This window comes from Aedes aegypti, chromosome 1, assembly GCF_002204515.2.
Source record: "Aedes aegypti strain LVP_AGWG chromosome 1, AaegL5.0 Primary Assembly, whole genome shotgun sequence".
NCBI classification, from domain to species: domain Eukaryota; kingdom Metazoa; phylum Arthropoda; class Insecta; order Diptera; family Culicidae; genus Aedes; species Aedes aegypti.
In genome coordinates, this window is record NC_035107.1 from 282,640,864 (window position 1) to 282,662,500 (window position 21,637).

General features: G+C 38.1%; 1 protein-coding gene across 5 annotated transcripts in view; it reads left to right on the forward strand.

Annotated features, from left to right (window-relative positions):
- The window catches only part of LOC5572161 (elongation of very long chain fatty acids protein AAEL008004), a 133,684-nt gene extending 121,799 nt beyond the window's left edge, over positions 1–11,885 (forward strand). For 4 of the 5 annotated variants that reach the window (XM_021837993.1, XM_021837994.1, XM_021837995.1 and 1 more), the window contains exon 7: positions 9,001–11,885. In XM_021837993.1, coding sequence (XP_021693685.1) covers positions 9,001–9,195 — 195 coding nt within the window. In that variant the 3' untranslated portion in view covers positions 9,196–11,885. The remainder of the gene's footprint in view (positions 1–9,000) is intronic. The other variant, XM_001660189.2, reaches the window with a different exon arrangement.
- The last annotated feature ends 9,752 nt before the right edge of the window (positions 11,886–21,637 follow it).

Sequence of the window (21,637 nt, forward strand, 5' to 3'; positions counted from 1 at the left end):
ATGTGTCAAAACGGTAATTTTTAGGAATTTCTTTGAAAGTCTGTTGTGTTTCGAGATGTGCTTCACGTATTTCTTGCGTTGATTTTTGCATCATGTCCTTACGTATTCTACGTATTGGACATCTACCCCTTCAGCAGCATTTTCCCGATTCTACTGTTTTTTTTTTTGTATAAAGCGCAAGGCTGCTTCTTTCTAGCGTTGTGAACAAATTTAATTCAGTTTCATTTATTATTTTCTTCAATTTCAATTTATCAGCTTGTGGGACAAGTTAAGATGGGTAGATCTCGATTAGTAAAATGTTGCTAAATCTATCGGTTTCGGTACCATAGACCAGAGCAGTTCTGAGTTCTGATAAAATTCACTTATCGCTCTCTGTAACAATCAGAATCCGCAACAAATCATGAGAGTCTGTTTATCGTCTACTGCTACACTTCTGATTATATCGGGGTGATAATAGTCATAATAAAATCCATCTAAACAAGCTCCAAACCTGGAGGCTGTCCAGGGATTGTTTATCATGCCAGTAAATAAAAACGTAGTAAATAAATAAACGAGAAACATGGGTTTTATCATCGCTCTCTCATTGGATCTTTCCTTCGCTGCTGTTGTTTATCAAGCTTGTTATAACATGCGAAACATTGCCGATCAGAGACCGATACAGATGCGATGTTTATAAAAAAATAAAAACTAATCGTGAACCAATTTTCCTGGAATAGTTTCGGAAAACATTTCTGAAATCATCATACTATCGCAGAATTTATGATGCAATATCTAGACAAATGGGAATGGAATCCTTGGATAAATTCCTATAGAAATTTTTAAATCAATTCTTGGTCCAATCGATGTACTTCCTACTACTGAGAAATTAACTGTTATTATTTCATGTAAATTACTCTAGAAATTCTTTATGATATAAAATGAAGAAATTATAGGATGTTTTTGGGAAATTTTCGAAATATCATAACAGAAACCGCAAAATTTCATGACAATTTTTGGAAAATTCCTCGAAAAAAAAATTTTGTGAAACGATCTTTGCAGAGAATCCTGGAGTATATCCTCTAGGTCCTAGAAATCCTTGCGTAGTTCATATTTTCACTGGTTTTCAAGTAATCTCTTCATAGATTCGAGTTGAAGCTTCAGGAATTCTTCTAGTGGTTTCTTGAGGAATACATTCCGTGACTTTCAAGAATTGCTTCAAAAATTATCCTAGGTTTTCCTCCATAAATTCCTCCTGAGGTTTGGTTCACGAATTGTTTCACCGATTTTTTCAGTTACTTCAGAAGTATCTTTCAAAAAAAAAAAAAATTACCTGCAAGTATTTTCAGGAAATGGACCTGTTCAAATAAAGATTTCAAACCCACAATGTGCCTCCTGATTATAAGGTCATTCCAATAAATCATAAGAAGTTCCAGGATTTTTTTCCCCCAATTCCTTAAGTAATAACTTGAGTAATTCCTAGAGAAATTCTTCCGGTGCTTTTCAATAAACATGTTCAAAAGTTCCGTATCTTCCAACTTATTCTCGCGTGTTTTCTCAAGTGAATTTTTCAGGAAAGGCTACAGCCTTCGGATCTATTCGGGTTGGAAATTTTCTCGACTTCCCAGGGCATAGAGTATTTTCGTACCTGCCACAAGATATACGCATGCAAAAATGGTCATAGGCACAGTAAGCTCTCAGTTAATAACTGTGGAAGTGCTCATAAGAACACTAATCTGAGAAGCAGGCTCTGTCCCAGTAGGGACGTAATGCCAGAAAGAAGAAGTCATTCTATTATGTTACACTAATTTATCAAGAAGTTCCTCCTAATAATTCTGCAGGATCCAGGTTTGGAAATTATTGTATTAGTATATCTAGGAATTTCTCCAAGACTTCGGCAGGGGTGCAGAAGTTCGTTTATAGATTCTTGCAAGTGTTCCCTACAGCAAAAGATCATTAGGTAATCGGTTGTTTCATTAGGGATCATTTTAGGATTTGTTTTAAAAATATCTTCCGATTCCGATATTGATTGAATTATTGAAGAAATCTCCAGCTAATAAGAGCTGGCGTAAAGTCACGAGGAATCCCCGAAGTAACTATCAATGGTACCCTAAAAAAATGTGTGGTCGTGTTATCTGTAGAATCCTTGATCTCTAAAGTTTCTTTGTGCACGCAATAAAATAATGAGGTAAAAAATACCATCTTAGGGGGTTAACTTAACAAGGTGATCAGCGAACCGGGAAATTGGAAAACCGGGAAATATTCGGGAATTTCACATCACCGGGAAATGTGCGGGAATTTATTTTACAACCAAAAAAATGCTTCATGCCCTTGAAACTGGTGAAAGCAAGAACATTATTTTGCTCGGCGCTTGTTTAAAGACATCAAAATGATTGGCTTTTCAAAATTTTATTAATATTATAGGCATGCCGTTTCGATTCAAATTCCGTACATCTTCGAGTTCCGGACATTCCACTATGTATGGGAAACATTTCACACAAATTGTTTTAATATTTGTCGTTTAAACTCCCTTTTTGTAAGCTCGTTTTAATAAGTTTTTTTCATAGATATTTATGAAAATTGGAAATGCTCCACTATTTTAGATGTCTCTCTTGATGATGATTCCAATAATTGATTTGACTTTTCTGATTATGAATTTCCCGAGCTTGAATGAGTAGACTTAGAATCAAACTGTTCGGAATACGAGGCGAAGTATGGTAGCATCCGGAATAATCACGGAAAGTTCACACATTTATAATTATTTAAAACTCAATCTGCGGTAGTGAAAGCTTTACCGACAATTCAAAAGTAAGGTGTTTTCAAGGCTTGATAACGCTGAGAATCTTACAGAAAGATTTATTTGATATGCTATTTGATAAAATTTACTTCAGTGAGGCCTCAAGTGACCGTAATTTGAATCAACTGATCCGATAACTAGTAGTTTTTTATATGTATTGTTTATGATAACTAGTATTTATCAATATTTATATAAAGAACTGGATATAACCTGGATCTAAAAGTCATTGCTAATCGAGTTGTTACTGAGCAAACGAATGGATTTATACCTTATTCAACAATGCTATGATGAAAAAAGGCCCTCCTCTATCTCCTAGTGATGATAGTTTTCATCTTGGTCCATTAATTTACTTAAAAACAAGGTGCTACACACTCGGTTACGAATGGCTTTTAGGTCGAGATGTATCTTATATCTTACTGCTAAAAAACGTAAAACTTTTCAAAATGTGGAGACGTTCAAGTTATCACGTATGACGAAATGGGAAACCACTATGGCCATAACTGGTACAGCTACCCTATATCAGAAGTATTTCGTCTTGAATTAACTGACTGTGTCCATCCATACGAGACATCCAGGAAAAGCGGTAAAAACGGGACCCGGGAATAACAAATGTCCATGAAATATCCGGGAATTAGAAGAACACATTGAGAAACCAATCTACGAAGGATTTTTTGAAAAATATCAAGAGGATATCCGAAACGATTCTCGTGAATTTCCGGGAGACGTATTAGTGGGAAAAAAAATCTGGAAGTATACGAAAGAGTCAAATAGGGATGTCCGAAAGCATCTCAGAAAGATTTCCAAAAGAATCCTTGTAGTAGAAGAATCTCCGGAGGATTTCCGGAATTCCGGATTTCGAAAAATAAACTGAAGAATTCCAGCAGGATTTCCTGAGGCAGTATTCATTTATTATGTAACGCTAAAATTGGAATTTTTGATCATTTTTTTTGTTTTATTTACGCAAGAATTGCAGATTCATTATTGAAAAAATCTCCGAAGTTTTTGTGGATGCTGCTCAGAAGTTTTTTTTTTTTTTTGTAGGGTCCTCGAAAAACATTTTGAAGATTTCTTTCAAGAGTTTCAGAACAACTCCAAAGGATAACTCCTAGAAGAATATCCAGAAGAATCTCAAAAGTAATTTTAGAATTCCCTTTGAACATTTTCGGAAGAATCCCAGAAGGGTTTTCTGAAGAGTCCTCAAGAAACATCAGAACTCCTTAAAACAGAATTCCTTAAAAGAATCTTAGAACATTTATTTTAAATGTAACAAAGCCTTACATCGATTAATAATTGGAGTAGTCCTTGATCTACGACACAGGTCTTATGAGGCTTTTGTAGAGATGTAGTCTGGATTTCTTCATATTTACAGCGAATTATTCTTATCATCCCCAATAAATTTCCTGAAATATAATTTATGAATTAAGGTCTTTAGATATTTCAACAAAAAGTTGATTTTGAATTCACACCCTGTTATACTTCAAGGATCTCATCTAGCATAAATCAAATACACTAAGCATCTCCGGAAAAATTTTCCCCAGATCTTCCATGCAGTTCCTAAGAATTTTGTCAGTCATCTGCGTAGAATCCAAAAGGTTTGCCACGTTAAAATTGCACCACAAACAATGATTTGCCAAAATCCGTCTCTTAATCTATTGCCTTCAAATTTTAAGAGTATCAAACAGATAATCTTTGCTAAGTTTCACCTTGTTCACTTTATTCAAATTGCGCTCCAAATCCAAAAGCCCTTCACTTTGTCTTATGACCCTTCATGGAATTTTGGATTGTACTCCGTTTGGCATAAAGTCGTTTGGCATAAGGCCGTTTGGCATAAAGTCGTTTGGCATAATGACCGTTTGGCAGACTTTGACTTACAATAAATTTCGGCATTTTTGAAACTTTTACCGAGATCAACACCACCGAGCCCATTGCAAAAAAATGGTAGGTCCTCAACGAACACCACCGTTCAGAAATTTTCCAAGCTATGAATGTCAAAAATTGTTGTGAAATTTGAGTGCATTACTAAATAAAACTTGTGAAGAGTCTGGCGGTAGATCTTTTCGGAATAATAATTTTCTCTACATCCCAGAATATAGAGTATCGATGAGCTTGTTGCAATATACATATTTTAAAATATTACATTGTCAAAGAAAGTTCGCAGTTAAAGGGAACGCTCATTGAATGTTTCGCTGCAGATCAAGCTCTGCCCCAGTTTGGACGTAAGACTTGATAAAAATTACTTGATGAACGGAGGGAAAATTTATTTGCAAAATATTAAAAGCTCTTATCCAATAATCTATTACTGCAGCATAATGCAAAAATAGCCTATATACGAGAGCAGATTGAAATGTTTAAGCCTCTAACGCAAAAAAATCTTCTCACAGCATAACTCAAATGAACAACACACTTTTAAAAGAAAATATTTGAAGCAAAACTTTTCAACGATTCAATATAAATTTTAATGTTGGAAAAATATATCAAAAATACCGTCTTTTATCGAAAAAAGAGAAAAATTGTGATTGAGATAATATTTTTTCCAGCATATCTCGAAATGAGATCATGCATTTGCAAAAAAAATATGTTGAATATTGGCAGGTTCTAAGGTAATTATCACTATAGCAGCACGTCTTGCAAGAATTGATAAAGCAGCAAAATATAGAAATGGTTAACATAAATAATAAAATGAAGAAATATGAAGAACAACATATTTTTAAAAGAAGGAAAAATTAATGATTAAACCAATAGAAGATTGGACGCCAAAAATTATTGCGGCATAATAAAACGAAAAGACATCAACAATTGCATTCAGAATCATCGAAGTGATTGTACTACTTTTCTCCGAATGTCGGTTCCTCGAATGCCATTTCCCCGAATAATTCAATAGGTGCTATAATACTCTTCAGTGGCTGGATAGTGAACGAGAAAGAATGATAAGCAATCAAAAGAAGGAGGTATTCTGTCATTCTCGGCTATACACATGTTTGGAAAAATGATGAGGACGGTAAAAATCGAAATACCCGCACATTAAATAAAGAAAATAAAGAAGGGTGCATATTAGATGGCCAATTCGTTCACCACCCTGAAATGCATAAAGTTACGACAATTATGAGTGCTAAAAATTTGAGCAGATCAATGTTATCGAATGCCGCCCATTTGTCAAATGGAAACAATAAAATATTTAAATAATATAGCTTCAAAGAACAGCCTATGTATGAAAGTAAGTGAAATTAATTGAAATTTAAAATCAACGGCAATTACTTTCCTAATATGCTTTAATTTATTCAAGAGCATATGATTGTTGAATGAAGTGTCAATTGACTTCAAAACAAGCCTGATGTCATCAGAAAGATTCGATAGAAACAAGAAAACGTATGTCATCTTAAAAAATGCTTGATTTCAGACCCATTATGCCAAACGACAATTATGTAAAACGACCATTATGCCAAATGACCATTATGCCAAACGACCTTATGCCAAATGACCTACCACCGGAATTTTGTACAATACAGTGAACTCTTCATAACTCGATATTGAAAGTACCATCTACTTAGGGAAGTATCGAGTTACAGAACACAAAACCAGTGTAACTGCGATCTAAGGAACCATCCAGTTAGCCATGAAAACCAACTTTTATTATTGTTCTTTAACTATCGAGATACGGAATATCGAGTAAGGGAGAGTTGACTATTTTAGGACCGACAAGTTGTTGTACATCACCCTATACTTTCTCCAATTCTTAGTCTGTTTTGATTATTTTGGGATGTTTGCGTAAATCCTGCTTCATAACAGCTCCATATTTGTCGAATGATATTAGCTGTGGGATTTTTGCAGGATTTGGTCCGCTGTAAGTCCGCCTTTTGCAGGTTTTATCATTCATTACGTAATAACTACCGAAAAACTTAACATCAGGTACACAATCTTTTCAATTGGATTAAATGGACCAATAATAGGAGATAGGACCAGTTATCGCTATGCAACGAGATGTTCCATGAACGCAGAAGTTATTTAGTTGAAATCGAATCAGATTTACTTCTGCGTTCATGAGTCCTCTCAAGTTGAAGCACATGCAATATTACGATAGCATTGGAAGGAGAGCAAACATTTAAATACATCCTGCAAGCCTCCAAGCAGGCAATCAGTTATTGTATTTCAACGCTTGTTCGATAACGGATCGAACAATTAAAGAAAACCACGCATCATGATTACACTATCGATTCAGCTTGACCGAAAATGGGTAAAAAACATCAAGATGTTGACTGTTCAATCTGTTATTTCGCTAGTTTCAATACACGAAGATGTACCCCACCCCCCAAACTGGTTGTAACAGTTATCCTAGTTATCCTAATCAGGCATGAGGCTCTGCATCTGCATAATTCACTCTGCCATGAAATTAGTAAACAACAAGGCCAGTAAACGTCAAAATCCTATACAAAATCAAAACAGTGCAGAGACCCATTGCAGAATTCGCTCTCATTTGAGTATGAAGCACGATCGAAGCAAGCAAAGAAAAACATCCCATCTGTTGCGGTCCACGATCGTCATTGTATCGCAAGGTGTAGCAAGTCTGATAAATGGAAGCAGCGAGCGAGAGCCCCAAAGAGAGAGCGATGATAACATCCATTGTTCTCGCTTGTTTACCGTTGGGGATAGGTGTCTTTCTTTACTGGCACGATAAACAATCCACGAACTTCCAATAGCAATAGTGTCCCCCAGGCTTGGAGCATGTTTAGAGGGGTTTTATCATGCACTGCTATCCCCCTAATCTGATCAAAGTTGTAGCAGTATACGATAAACAGTCTATCATAATATGCAGCATGTTATGATAGTTACAGAGAGCGATACGTAAGGGATTTTCTCAGGATTCAATCCTAATAATACCGAGTATGGGTCTACCCCGTTTGGCATAATGCCGTATGGCATAATGCCGTTTGGCATACAGTCGTTTGGCATAATAGCTGTTTGGCATAATGCCATTTGGCATAACGGTCGTTTGGCATAATCGCCATTTGGCATAATAGCCGTTTGGCATAATTGTGAAAAACATTGAATTTGATCAAATTCCTTCCATTAGTAAAGGGGTGTGTATAAACTGCTCACGATCGTACATTCCGTTGTCAGTTAGTGATAGGACATATTTCTAATCATCATTTTTCAAGGAAACTAATATCCAATAAAGCTCGTTTAGAACTGCATCATACATGACTTCCGGGGTCATTAAGTCCAGGATATTATGGCGCATCTTTAACAAAAATATATCCAACGCCTAAGTTATTCGATGTCATTTGAAAAAATAAAGGAACATGGAATTTTATGACGCTTCTTATGGTACGGCATATTTCTGTACCACTGCAAAATCTTCCTTTTTCAAATTATGCCAAACGTCCATTATGCCAAACGACTATTATGCCAAACGACTGTTATGCCAAACGACTATTATGCCAAACGACTTTATGCCAAACGATTGTATGCCAAACGGCATTATGCCAAATGGCATTATGCCAAACGGGGTAGACCCACCGAGTATAGAGCCGGGGTAGAGCCCATCCAGAAAGATCTTCGATCGGACGGAAAAGGAATCCACCTTCTATATATTGACACCTGTGTAAACCTTACGATTTATTCAAGGTTGAATCCTATCAATCAAGGTACCTTTCCTCCATTATCGTGTTTGCTTCTTCTTCTTCTTCTTCTTTCTGGCATTACGCCCCAACTGGGACAAAGCCTGTTTCTCAGCTCACTAACTGAGAGTTTTCTTTAGTAATTGACCATTTTTGCATTTGTGTTATCGTATGGCAAGCACCAAGATACTCTATGCCCTGGGAAGCCGAGAATATTTCCTTTACGAAAAGATCCTCGACTGGTGAGAGTTGAACCCAGGATCCTCAGCTTGGTCTTGCTGAATAGATGGGCGTTTGCCGCTACGGCTATCTGGACCACGCTTTTGCTACCGTTTGTAGTTTTCCATTGTGTGACATGGAAACTTTTAATCACATTCCATATCGCACAGATTCCATTCTACCGTAATTTATGATCTGCCAACAATCAACGCAGGATCGCTTCCAAGTCAAACGACTTCATTAGCTAACTAGCAGCTTGCGACGACGGTGACGACCCCCATCGCCACCACAGTTCTCGGACTCACCCGCCCCTCAATCATCTCACCTACAACCACCCGCTCGCTTGTGTAATAGTAATTAATTCGAAACTTCTCTTCACCCCCCTCCCAACAGCCCGTTCTCGATGACGACGCACTGCACCAGCGCAAGGTGACGGCCAACGGGATCTACGTGAACGGTATGCCCAAGCCGGCGGCCAACTCGTACAGCAACGGCAACTCGAACGGATTCGTCGAGGCGCTGCGGGACGATTCCGACGATGCGGTGACCAGTGCAACGGCGTTCGACCGGGTCCGGAAGATCCAATAACCCAGCGCCCGTACAAGTGGAGGTGACGGAGAAGGAGAAGGAGTAGGAGTAGGAGGCCGTCGGCGTCTTCAGTCGCGCCGGCGGCGACAACAACGGAATCTGGGACGTTGCGCCTTCTAGAAGAAGAAGCGATAAATCCCTGCTACCACTAAAACCTCTAGATACAACCTACTACTAGTAAACTGTACTCTGTTAGGGCGCGCGAACCAGGCACGCAACATAAGGAAGTGAAGATTAACACAGATTTTTAAGTCAAACAAGTGTGTGGGGGAAAAACTCTAGGATTAAGCTAGTAGAAAGTGTCTCTAATAATGTATTAGCAAACGAAAGGATAACGAGGTGCGAGAAGAATGAGTGCTTGTGAGAGAGGGTGATCGAATTGCAGTATGATAGGACTCTTATTAAGGATCTTAGAAACTAGTGCAGAAGTTTTGTTTTTGTTGTCGCAAAAGAGGAAAGAGCGAGAGAGAGAAGAGATTCGAACAAAAGCAACATCGCTGCTGAAGGCCATTTCTCCGATTGGTCGTTATTACGAAATTGTTAAAGTTAGTCTTTTCGGGAAGGTGTTCTTCGGGAGTGATGTAGCGAACACAGAAACGAATAGATCAACAGTGATGTTCGTTTGCGCAAAGCAAAAAAACCATTTTCCTTTGTTTTTTTTTCGGCTGGATGGCTTTTACCTACACCTAGTACTATAATAAGGGGAGGCAGCAGATTGTTTCTAAAACGATCCCAGCCTTCGGTGTACTGCTATTAATATGAAATCAAATCAGTAGACGTCGTGCGCGTGCGACGTTGTGAATATTTAGTGTGCGAACGGAAGATGAGGATAGGAAACGAAAGAGAGAGAGATAATACAAACTGAAACTGAAAATCTGCTTAGATAGAGCAAAACATGTGGTATTTTTTATTCTTTAGAGAGATTTAAATAAAACGGTTTGTAGGAGAAATCGAAGCGAAGGCAATGGTACCGTACGGAAATGCTGCGAAATCAGCTACTATTTTTGTAACCCTGTCTTTTGGGATGTCTTTTCCTGTCACGAACGAATTATGCATGGAGAGGAGTCATTTATAATAGGTACTCTGGAACAATCGTACGAAAAAAAAAACTGAATAATCACTGGATATTATTGCTCTAGCATTTGACACACAGTTACCCAGCCTTATATCCTGTCACAGAACCTTTGCATTTAGTGATTGCTTTTCTGTTGGTTCGTCTTATTTGCATTTTGTTTTTATTTTCCTTCGTAGATTGCACGAACATATCATCCCAGAAATAGCATTGATAGAGAAACATAGGGGTCCTTAAAGTATCCCAGAAGGAAATCCATTACGCTTCCTAGAGAAATCTCCGGGGAAACCCTTCAAACTTCTTTACAAGCTCTCAGACAAAGCTTTTCTTGCTTCCTAGAGGAAGCATTTCAAGCGTTCCAAAGAAGCCCTCCCAGAGAGAAACCTTTCGAACTTCACAGAGGAAGCTTTTCAAGCATCCTATAAGAAACTTCCTATAGGAAATATTAAAAGCTTTCCAGATGAAGCCGTATCAAGCTACCAGGGGAATCCTTTCAAGTTTCCCGGAGGAAGCTTTGAAAGCTTCCCGTAAGAAGCTTTTCCATTTTCTCGGAGGAAGCCTTCGAAGCTTCCCGGAACTATAAAGGCTTTAGCTTACCAGAAGAAGTTTTTCAAGCTTCACTAAAGAAACCTTTTACACTTTCAAAAGAAGCCTTTTAAGCTTTAAGGAAGTTTTCCAAGCTTCCCAAAGGAAGTATTTTAAGCTTCTTCGAGGAAGCCTTCCAAGCTTCCATGAAATAACTTTAGGCTTCTCAGAGGAAACATAAGCTTCCATGAGCAAGTCTTTCAAGCATCCCAGAGGAGCCTTGAATCCATTAGGAAGCTTTTAAAGCTTCCCGGAGAAAGCCTTTCAAGCTTCCATGAGAAGCCATCTACACCTGACAAAGGAAGTCTTTCAAGCTTCTTAAAATAAGCCTTCCAAGATTCCTTAAATAAGTTTTCATGCTTCTCAGAGGAAGCCTTTTAAGCTTCCATGAGAAATCCTTTTCAGCTTCCATGAGGACGCCTTTCAAGCTTACCAAAGGAAAAGCTTGAAGCTTACCAAAGGAAAAGCTTGAAGCTTCCCGGAGGAAGGCTTGGCAAGAAAATTGAAAGCCTTTTTTAGCTTCCCAGAAGAAACCTTCCATGCTTCCATGAAGTAACTTTTTAGGCTTCTCAGAGGAAGCTTTATAAGCTTCCATGACGAAGCCATTCAAGCATCCCAGAGGAAGCTTTTTGAGCTTCCCGGAAGAAGGCTTTCAAGCTTCAGCTTTTTTAACTTCCCAGAAGAAGCCTTCCATGCTTCCATGAGCAAACTTATTAGGCTTCTCAGTGAATTCTTATGGGCTTCCAATGAGGAAGCCGTTCAAAAGAAAGTTGAAAGCCTTTTTAGCTTCCCAGAGAAAGCCTTCCAAGCTTCCATGAGAAAGCCTTTTCAGTTTCCGTGAGAAAGCCTTTCAAGCCTCCCAGAGGAAGCGCTTCAAGCCTCCAAGAGGAAGCTACCCGGAGGAAGCCTTTCAAGCTTCCATGAGAAGCCATCTACGCCTCCCAAAGGAAGTCTTTCAAGCTTCTTAAAATAAGTCTTCCGAGCTTCCCTAAAGTAAATTTTCATGCTTCTCAGAGGAAGCCTTTTAAGCTTCCATGAGAAAGTGTTTTCAGCTTCCATGAGGAAGCCTTTCAAGCTTCCCGGAGGAAGGCTTTCAAGCTTCACAAGAAAATTGAAAGTCTTTTAGCTCCCCAGAAGAAGTCTTCCAAACTTCCATAAAGTAACTTTTTGGGCTTCTCAGAGGAAGTCTTATAGGCTTCTTTGAGGAAGTTTTTAAAGCTTCTCGGAAGGCTTTCGAGCTTCACAAAAAAGTTGAAAGCCTTTTTAACTTCCCAGAAGAACCCTTCCAAGCTTACATGAAAAAACTCATTAGGCATATCAGAAGAATGCTTATAGGCTTCCATGAGGAAGCCTTTCAAGCTTCGCAAGAAAGTTGAAAGCCTTTTTAGCTTCCTAGAGAAAGTCTTCCAAGTTTCCATGAAATAGCTTTTTAGGCTTCTCAGAGGAAACCTTATAAGCTTCCACGAGGAAGCCTTTCAAGCTTACTAGAGAAATCGCTTGAAACTTCCCGGAGGAAGGCTTTTAAGCTTCTCAAGAAAATTGAAAGCCTTCTTAGCTTCCCACCTTTAAGCTTCCCAGAGGGGGACTTTCATGGGTTTATTCTACGACTGGCGTGAGGTGACAATTGTCGGTCTCGTATAGCGAGGTGACAATTCTCGACTCGAGTGAAGTGACTCGCCGTGTAAATCAAATGGAGAGTCACTTCACTCGAGTCGAGAATTGTCACCTCGCTATACGAGACCGACAATTGTCACCTCACGCCAGTCGTAGAATAAACCCATCATGCTTCCCAGAGAAAAGCTTTCTGCATGAAGGGTTTCAAGCTTCCCAGAAAAGGCCTTTCAAGCTTCGTAAGAAAGTTATTAAAGATTTATAGACGACTATTTCAAGCCTAACAGAAGAAGTCATGCAAGCTTCCTAAAGGAAGCATTTCGAGTTTTCCGGAGAAAGCATTTCAAGCTTTTTAGAGAAAGGCTTTCATGTTTTCCAAAGGAAGCCTTTCAAGCTTCTAAAAGGGAACCTCTAAAGTATTCAAAAAAAGTTTTTCTAGGTTCTCAAAGCCTTTAAACCAAATCAGAGAAAGCCTTTCGGGCATCTGAGAGAAAGCCTTTCAACTATCTCAGGAATCTTTGCAATAGAAGGCGCTCAAGCTTCCTGGTTGAAGACTTCCAAGCATCTCGGAGAAAGTCTCTCAAGCTTTCTTGAAGGAAGCTTTTCAAGCTTCCCCCTAAACCCCAAGGCCTTACGGGTTGGACGACAATTCACATATTCATTCAGATTTTTCTTCGAAAACCGTAGAAAACCTAAAAGGCATGTTGATTCCAGATGTCTTCATGCGATGATCTGGTGCCTAAAGGTATGCAATAACAGGTTTCTTTTTTTTGTATTCGGAGTCTGATTACCTTCCGAATGTTGTAGGTTACTTCCTTCTTCCTCTAGGTGAATGAAAATCCTACCACATTGAAATTGTTTTCTGGTTGGGGCCTATTTAATGGAAATCCACATTTTTGCTATCAGAAGATCACCTAAAATGTATCATCGGATGCTATTTCTGAGTTGATAAGTTCTACCTTTTCACCCACTGTACACACGCTACAACTTGTTGGACAAAGATTGACTCTGTTAGCAGGGTATCATCCATGATGATGACCTGATGATAAGCTAGAGAATTTGGCACCCAATTTGACGAAATTACAACAGCCGATACGCCCCTTTTCTCAAACTTCACGAGAAACCCCTCCCCCTTTTGGTCTAAATTCCAATTTTCAAAACAATTTTCTTCCAAATTGTGCCCCTTTGTAAGATTTGAATTCTGACCCCGTTGCCGACAGTATATCGGTGCAGTGCAGTTAGTAGCGTTTCAAATCCCCTAGAGTTGCATTGTTTCTCCTCCAGAAAAATGTCAAACTTGCAAACCCTGATGTGTAATTGAACATCATTCAAGTATCGACTACTACTGTTGTAATGAAAGTTTCTCAGTAGGAAAGGGGACGATTTGCTGTTGTTAGTGTGATCACATCGGAAGATCTATTCACAAATGCCGAACTTTGTCCAACCGGTTGTAATGTGTGTAGGCCGCACAACACTAATTTATCACCGTCATTGCTCAAACAACCGCTCAGTTTCGTTTTATTTTTTCCAGTGCGAAAAACTTGTATTATGGTCTGATTTACGCGCGCGCACACAACTAGCATTTTGTAGTGAACAACAGTTGTAACAAAAACACACACACATATAATTTAATGGTGGTGACAGTTCTCTACTAAACGTTCAACAACTCTCGAAAGACAAAAACAAGTTGGGACATCTATCTGATGGCAATGCGCGGTGGTTTTGTCTCTTCCGGTTTTGGTTGACCTGTTTTACACATATCATATTGTTTAACAGTTGTTTTATTCACCACGCAAAAACAATAGAAGAAGAATCTTTCCTTTTCCAAAGAATGCACCAGTAAAAGTAATAAATTGTAAGCTCAACAATGTTATTTTCACTCATGAATTTTTTGATCAAACAGTTATCGAACAAATGAAGCGGAGAGCTCAATCCAAAACACAAAACAAACACTCATACAAAAACACAGAAATACCCTTCGTTCAGGAAACTGTTAGGTTGTAAGTTAGTCATCCTTTTAGAGTACTGTAGCAACACAATTACGTTCTGTTCTAGTTTTGTTTTATTACTCGGTTCTGTTTCTGTCTATTAGGTTAACACTTTTTTTTAACTTATGCATTAAACATCGACTTGTTTTTGTTGAACGAAACCTTTTCTATTAGGAGTTTGAAATTGAACCTGGGCACGAAGGAGCGAAGACACAGGTGCTTCGATCCGAACGGTGCATGGCCACTGTATTGATTTCCTTGTTATTTAGGTTAAAATGTAACAATTGAAAAATTGCAATTGGAACAAAAAAAAAACAATGCGGCACAGAAATGGGAAAGCTGATGGCCGTGACGAAGAAAAGCGAAAAGAACAAAATATGCTTGATTACTAAAATGGTGTTCGATTGAGAGAGAAGAAAACTGATGATGTTGAGCAAGAAGCTGGTCCAAATTAATGATAATGTTTAATATAATTCGAGGAGTAACTATAGAAAAGCGGCTGCAAGTTGGTTTTATTTTTGAAAGAACTTTCTTATTAATGTTGTAAGCAAACCGAGCGAAGAATAACTGAGCGAATCTGAAATTTGGTTGGGCGCCATTTCGTGGCAATCTTCGGGTAATGGTTAATATAGAACGCAACATCCGTATTCAAATGTCTGGTAATCTCTTTTTTGGTAGATTTTTACTGAGACATTATTAAATATTTTTGATTAATTTCTTTCTTGAAATCCATTTTCTAAAATTTTTATTCAATCTGCAAGATTTTGGTAGATTTATCCTATTTTTTTTTTGCTTCTCTGAGAGCACTTTGTTAGATTTATTTTTGAGTACCTTTTGGCGTATATCAAGCGAGATTTTTGTCTGCTTTCTCACTTGATCAAAATCCTTGCTAATTCATTGATCCTTGGGAAGCTCGTTATGAGGTTCATTATGAAAAAGTTTCCAGTAAAGTATACATGCAGTACGGCACAACGTATCATTACCTGTTTCTGGTGATCAATAATATAAATATAAAGAATCGTGAATAGTTAACGTTCAGATTTATAGACGGTACTTCTCTGGCATTATTGACGGAACTAACATTGGCTCTGATCGCTATTATTATTATTATCTTTATTAACGAGATTTACAGCCCGAGGCTGGCTCATCTCGGACTGATCGCTATCAGCAGATGGTTAAACTGTGTCAAATTTCAAATTTCTCGTAAATGAAAGCATGAATCGAAAAAATATTTGGTAGGCGTAATAGTCATTATCATTACGCGTAACCGGTACCAAATATTTTTTTCGAAAAAAAAAGTTCTCAATTTTGAGAAATTAATCGTTCGATGCATTTCGCCATACACATATTTTTCGCGTAAGCTTTTGGGTCTGGGTCATTTGGCATAAAGCCATTTGGCATAAGGTCATTTGGCATAAGGACATTTGGCATAACAGCCATTTGGCATAACGGTCATTTGGCATAATTATGAACAATGTGAAAATAAAGGGTCATTTGGCATAACGGACATTTGGCATAATATCAAGACATGTGTAAAGTAAGAATCAATTGGCATAATATCAAACCATATGTGAAGTAAAGGTCATATCGGACATTTGGCATAATATCAAACCATCTGAAAAGTAAGGGTTATTTGGTATAATTCAGATATTACTTTTTCTATGTGAAAGAACTGTTGTAATATTACGCAAAAGAAAAATTCATGTTAAAAAGAAGGGCAAAGTCCTATATAACAAAATAACGCGTCGAATCGCTATAGCAATAACCCTCGAAAGAATACCTTATGTTTTAAAGAAGGGTAAATCTCTAGATAAATATCATGACTAAACAGGATAACAGAAGATGAACTAGGGTGTCAATCAGTGACGCAATATTTCTTTATTTGAAATTAAAAATTGAAAACAAGGTAATGACTTTGTAAAACAGAAGAAAAAATGCAGCAACATTGCTACTACAATTCTCTTTTAAATAACATTTCGTGTTCCAACGAACCCGATCAACCAGTGCACACTGGTCCAGGAAGCTAATTTAGGCGGACATGAGGTTTTCGTCTCGATTTATTGATTTTAGAGCCATAGTTACTTCTGATAATATGTTCAGAATTTTCGGTTCCGGGTCATTTGGCCGAATGTCATTTGGTCGAATGCCATTTGACCGAATGCCGTTCGGCCGAAATTGAAAACAAAAGTGAACTAGCATGGATTTATAATGAATTTCAAAGAATTTATTCAGCTTATTCATGAATAAGGTTACACCATCATTGACATACACATAATTAGCTTTTTAGTAGTATTTCAAGAAACATTTCGTGCTGAAAGAAGAACATCCTAAATGCAAGCAGTTATTCACTTCTCTGCTAGCGGTGGTAGCCACCTGCAGATGTTTGTAGTTAGATTTTGACAGTAACCACAAAGGTTTAAGACTTATTCGTTCTTTTGCTGGATCTAGTTGTTTTGATTCCTCGGATCGTACTAAGTAATATATGTCATAGCTCTAGCAACCACAAGTCTTGGCTTCTTTGACTTAAATATTCCCCGAGTCGTTTAATGCTATACGCAAGCAGGAGGAGAATGACATTCACCCAAGTTGAGGTAAATAAATGTGTTTTGAATAAGACGTAAGGGAATCTGGGGTAATATACACCCTTGAGGCAAAACAACCCCACGGTGCCTTTTATGAGTATTTGTAAACAAATTGGAAACAATTCGTCAAGGGCGGATAGGAGTGACCCACAACATGCAATTTTACAATTGCAACTTCCAGAAAAATGTCTAAATTTTTCTAAAATATTTGTAGAAACCCCCAAAACTCGTTTTACTCCTGGGGTGCATATTACCCCTGATACCCTTATTACAAGCTTTAACATGAATAACTATGAGAAATACTTCACTGTTGAAAGAACAGCCTATGATCAAAAGAAGGAAAAATCTCTTATGAAAATTTAGGCAAGTGTAATGCATATAATAGTTTTATCAGTACAACTACAAAGAACTTCCGATGATTTAAAGAAGGTAAAATTCCCAATTAAAATATAAGCTGAACTATTTTCAATAGTATAACTCGAATGAATAGGCTATGTGCAAAAGAAGGAAAAAAATCTGATGAAATCAATAAAAAACTTGAAACCTTATTACACCTTTGGTAGTCCAGAGGCGAATTAACCGTCACCTCAGAGCGTGACGCAATGTGAGGAGTTCACAACTTCGTCCTGAATTATCGGGTTGATATTATCATTCTCTTAGAGCTCTTATGGAGTGACAAAAAATTACGTCCCGTCACATTATGAAAAACAACAAATTAATTAGCTTATCAGTTATTTATTTTTTACGATGATTACAAGATTGAAGTAGGTATAGGCCAACTTCTTTATTTTAACGAATCGTGAGTTGGTATGTTCAGCAAAGTTGTAGCAAATGATCAGAATTGCTCAATATCAGTCGTAACAGCGTATGGCTGATTTACATAAACTATTAATATCAGTTGCGAGCTATCAATATCACTTTGATTTGGCAACCAAAAGCAGTGATGCGACATCGCACTCTAGATTATAATCAATTCAGAATGAATGATCACGTGACAATTCTCCTTCTCCCTGGGGCCTTCCTTAGCCGAGTGGCTAGAGTCCGTGGCTACAAAGCAAAGCTATGCTGAATCCCAACTGAGAAACAGGCTCTGTCCCAGTGAGGACGTAATTCCAAGAAGAAGAAGTGACAATTCTCCAAGAACAATAAGTCTTGTGACCAACACATAGTTTTAATTCATCTGCAGCTTTATCAAAAATATCGTATTGATAAATTGCCATTTTATTTGCTTAATTTAAAATTGAACTTAACCCATCATTGATATCCATAGTCTATCGCTTTCAATCATCAATGCATTGGTGATGGAGTAGACAGCATGATGTTGATGTGATATGGAATGATCCGTATTGTATCGCAGTCTGCCTGTACAAATCAGCAAGTTTTAGACGTGGATAGTGACAGCGAGCAACTCTGCAAACGATTAGCTTAAGAGCCACGATAATTGAGTATTTTTAATAAAAAAAATCGTCGCTCTCAAGTGTTTTATTTTTTTCGATTTATTGGCCTACTAAATTCTACAAAGTTTTAATACTTATCATTTGCTACAACTTTTCCATAGTTGTATTTCTTATGGTTTTCATGTTATTCGAGTTTTTCATCTTAAAATTTAATATTTTGTGTGCCTTGTATCTCAACTATGGGCACCTGAAGAAAATGATTCTTTCCACCTAATGATTTTGCAGTCTTTCGAGTATCTCTGAGCAAAATTAAGAGAAGATGATATTGCTGTTTGCATTTGACGTGCAAATCCAGTATAACTGAGCTGCAAATGCGGTAACACAAAGTAGCCAAAGGATACTTAGCAACCATGATCCATGTCACCGCCAACATAGCAAAGAAAATCACTCTTTGACTTCGCATTCCTTATTAAAAATCTTACCGCGTTTGGTGTTTCCGCAATTGATATTTGCATTTCAAACGCACACAGCAATATTTTCTATCTCGTTCAAAATCGATTTTACTAATAGACGAAATGAGATAAATCCATATTTATTGAATATTCACACATACTCAATTCACAAAAGTCATCACCTGAGCATATAAAATCTGAAAGAAATTCACCATTTTTCCTTTATCGGTATTTCGTCTATTAGTAAGCGAGATCATTGGAAGTCAACATAAGTCGTATAAAATACATCTACAAAGTTTACAATCCGTTTGATTTCGGTGGTATGATTTAACCGGAATCTTCTGATGAATTCATACCGCACTTGTTGTGCTTCTTCGTCGGCTTGCCGGAGAACAGAATAAATAAATTATTATAGAACAGATTAAGCTGTTACTAAAATGAAACAGTAATAAATGATGATGATGATATAAGCTGCCATCTATTGTAGCAAGGTATCCACCGGTAGCAATGGCCTGTTCCAACAAAACAATTTGATCAAGATTGTATGACTATTTGTATTCAATCATACTCATGACTGAAGGGCCAAAAACGAATGGCGGACCCGTAAGCAGAGACACTTACGCGAAACCCGCAAGGGAAAAAGAATCTCCTTCCAAAAGTAAGTTCACACAAACAGTTGTACAATCAAGCCCTTGCTTGTCAGAAAGACCCAATAGATGGGAAGAAGAGCCCGCCCTTTTTCCACGAAATGTTGGCAACAGGAAGTTGACAGTTTCACTCTTCCTATCCATCTCGCTTCAATCGGGTGCCTTGATGGTCCCACCCAACCCAAAATGCATAAAAGATTGGAAATATAATCAAATAATACAATTCATCATGAAAAGATCTCACCGGTTTTTTTATCCTTGTAGTATTTTTAAGCTGGTCGTCAAAACAATGTCGTCGAACTATTCCACCGTTAACTATAGAGTATTATTCATGCAAGTTACTACGGAACTGTTCAAAACTCGGGAAAAAAACAAACTCCCACTCCTGCGATAGGGCGGTACGAAAATCGGATCCACTTGCTGGTCTTCTCGAAGCGCACTGCTCGACAATCGAAAAAAAAGGCCAGAATACTTTGTTCATGCGAAAACTGTACTCGCTTGCTGGGCTTCTCGAAATAAAGATCGAACGGTAAAGTTGCCAAAATCAAACGGGCACTGTATCAAATTTGCAACACTCCAATTGAACACCATTGTACATGCCGAGTTTTTTAATCGTACCATCATCTTACTCATACCCGCCTCTCTTTCCCCCTTCCGAGAGATCACTCTAGTCTGTTGGTGTGGGTAAGCCTCGCAAGCAGTAATTCTCCACACGTTCATCTCTCACACCACATCACTTTCACTACCACTACCGCGTTCACTCAAACACGTATCACTTCCCCCCGCGCATGCTGTCATCGATCATTTTTTTTCACATCAATTCCACTTTTTAAAATCTTAAATTATTAACTTTTTATATATTTTCCAATTTAAATTTAACTTGCACTCGCGACTTTGCTCTTTTCTACGTTCGGATATATGTTTTTCGTCGATTTTACTTTGACATTTCCACTTTTTTCACCATTCGAACACCACGTCAAAAATGCACAACTTTCCCTCAGCCAGTGCTCCCGCCCTAAAATGAAACAGTAATAAAATGCTAAAATCTTCAATTTAAGTATGTACAGAAAATATATTGAAATTATGCCAAATGACCCTCTTCTTTCACTTAGTTAAAACTTATGCCAAATGTCCGTTATGCCAAATGACCGTTATGCCAAATGGCGTTATGCCAAATGGCCCGCTCCCATGTAACCCATTAAAACCAGACCCCTCGTTGAGAAATTAAGGATGCAACATCTCAAGAACAATAACGTAGCTTAAGGATTGTAACCGTTTGGTTACAAATTGTTGATTTTTGTTTTGTTTATTTGAGTTTATTCTACGAGTGGCGTCAGGTGACATTTGTCGGTGTCGTATGAGCCATTTTACGAAGCAGGTCAAATGACAGGAGACCTGGGATTTTTCAATCATCGTCGTCAGTTTTCGCGATGATGATGGTTGATGACTGTGCGCATTTCTGGCGTAGCTTTTCATACAGGCGAAAACTTAAATTAAGAAAAAATATTAAAATATGTCTGATCACAAAAGTGGTGACAATACTCGACTCGAGTGAAGTGACTCTCCATTTGATTTACACGGCAAGTCACCTCACTCGAGTCGAGAATTGTCACCTCGCTATACGACACCGATAATTGTCACCTCACGCCACTCGTAAAATTAACCCAATTGTTGTTTGTTGGACCCTTCACTGTTCTTGCGCAGAAGGAATACCACAGGAGTGATAGGGTTCAGTGCCGCTGCAAATAGATTCATTTGCTACCAATGCTGCAGTATGGCTGAAAGGATGGCTAAAGCTAAAAACCGCGAACGGTTTCCGCGCCTAATCATAAAAGATTGTGGATCCTAAGAGGATCGTTATCCCTAAACGAAAAGGAGATTTCACCTCTCGGCCCGTCAACAGACCTGCGAAACCATCCGTACATCCGCCCGCTTCGCCATTCCGGTGAGAGTTCCGGCCGCACAGCAGGATTGGTGTCGCTGTGTCGGTCATTCGTCCACCCAACAACAGAAGCCAGCGGTATGTACCGGTACCAACAATAGAAATAGGTTATACTTAACAAATTAACACTGAAATTGATAATACAGAACCACACGCACACTCCACA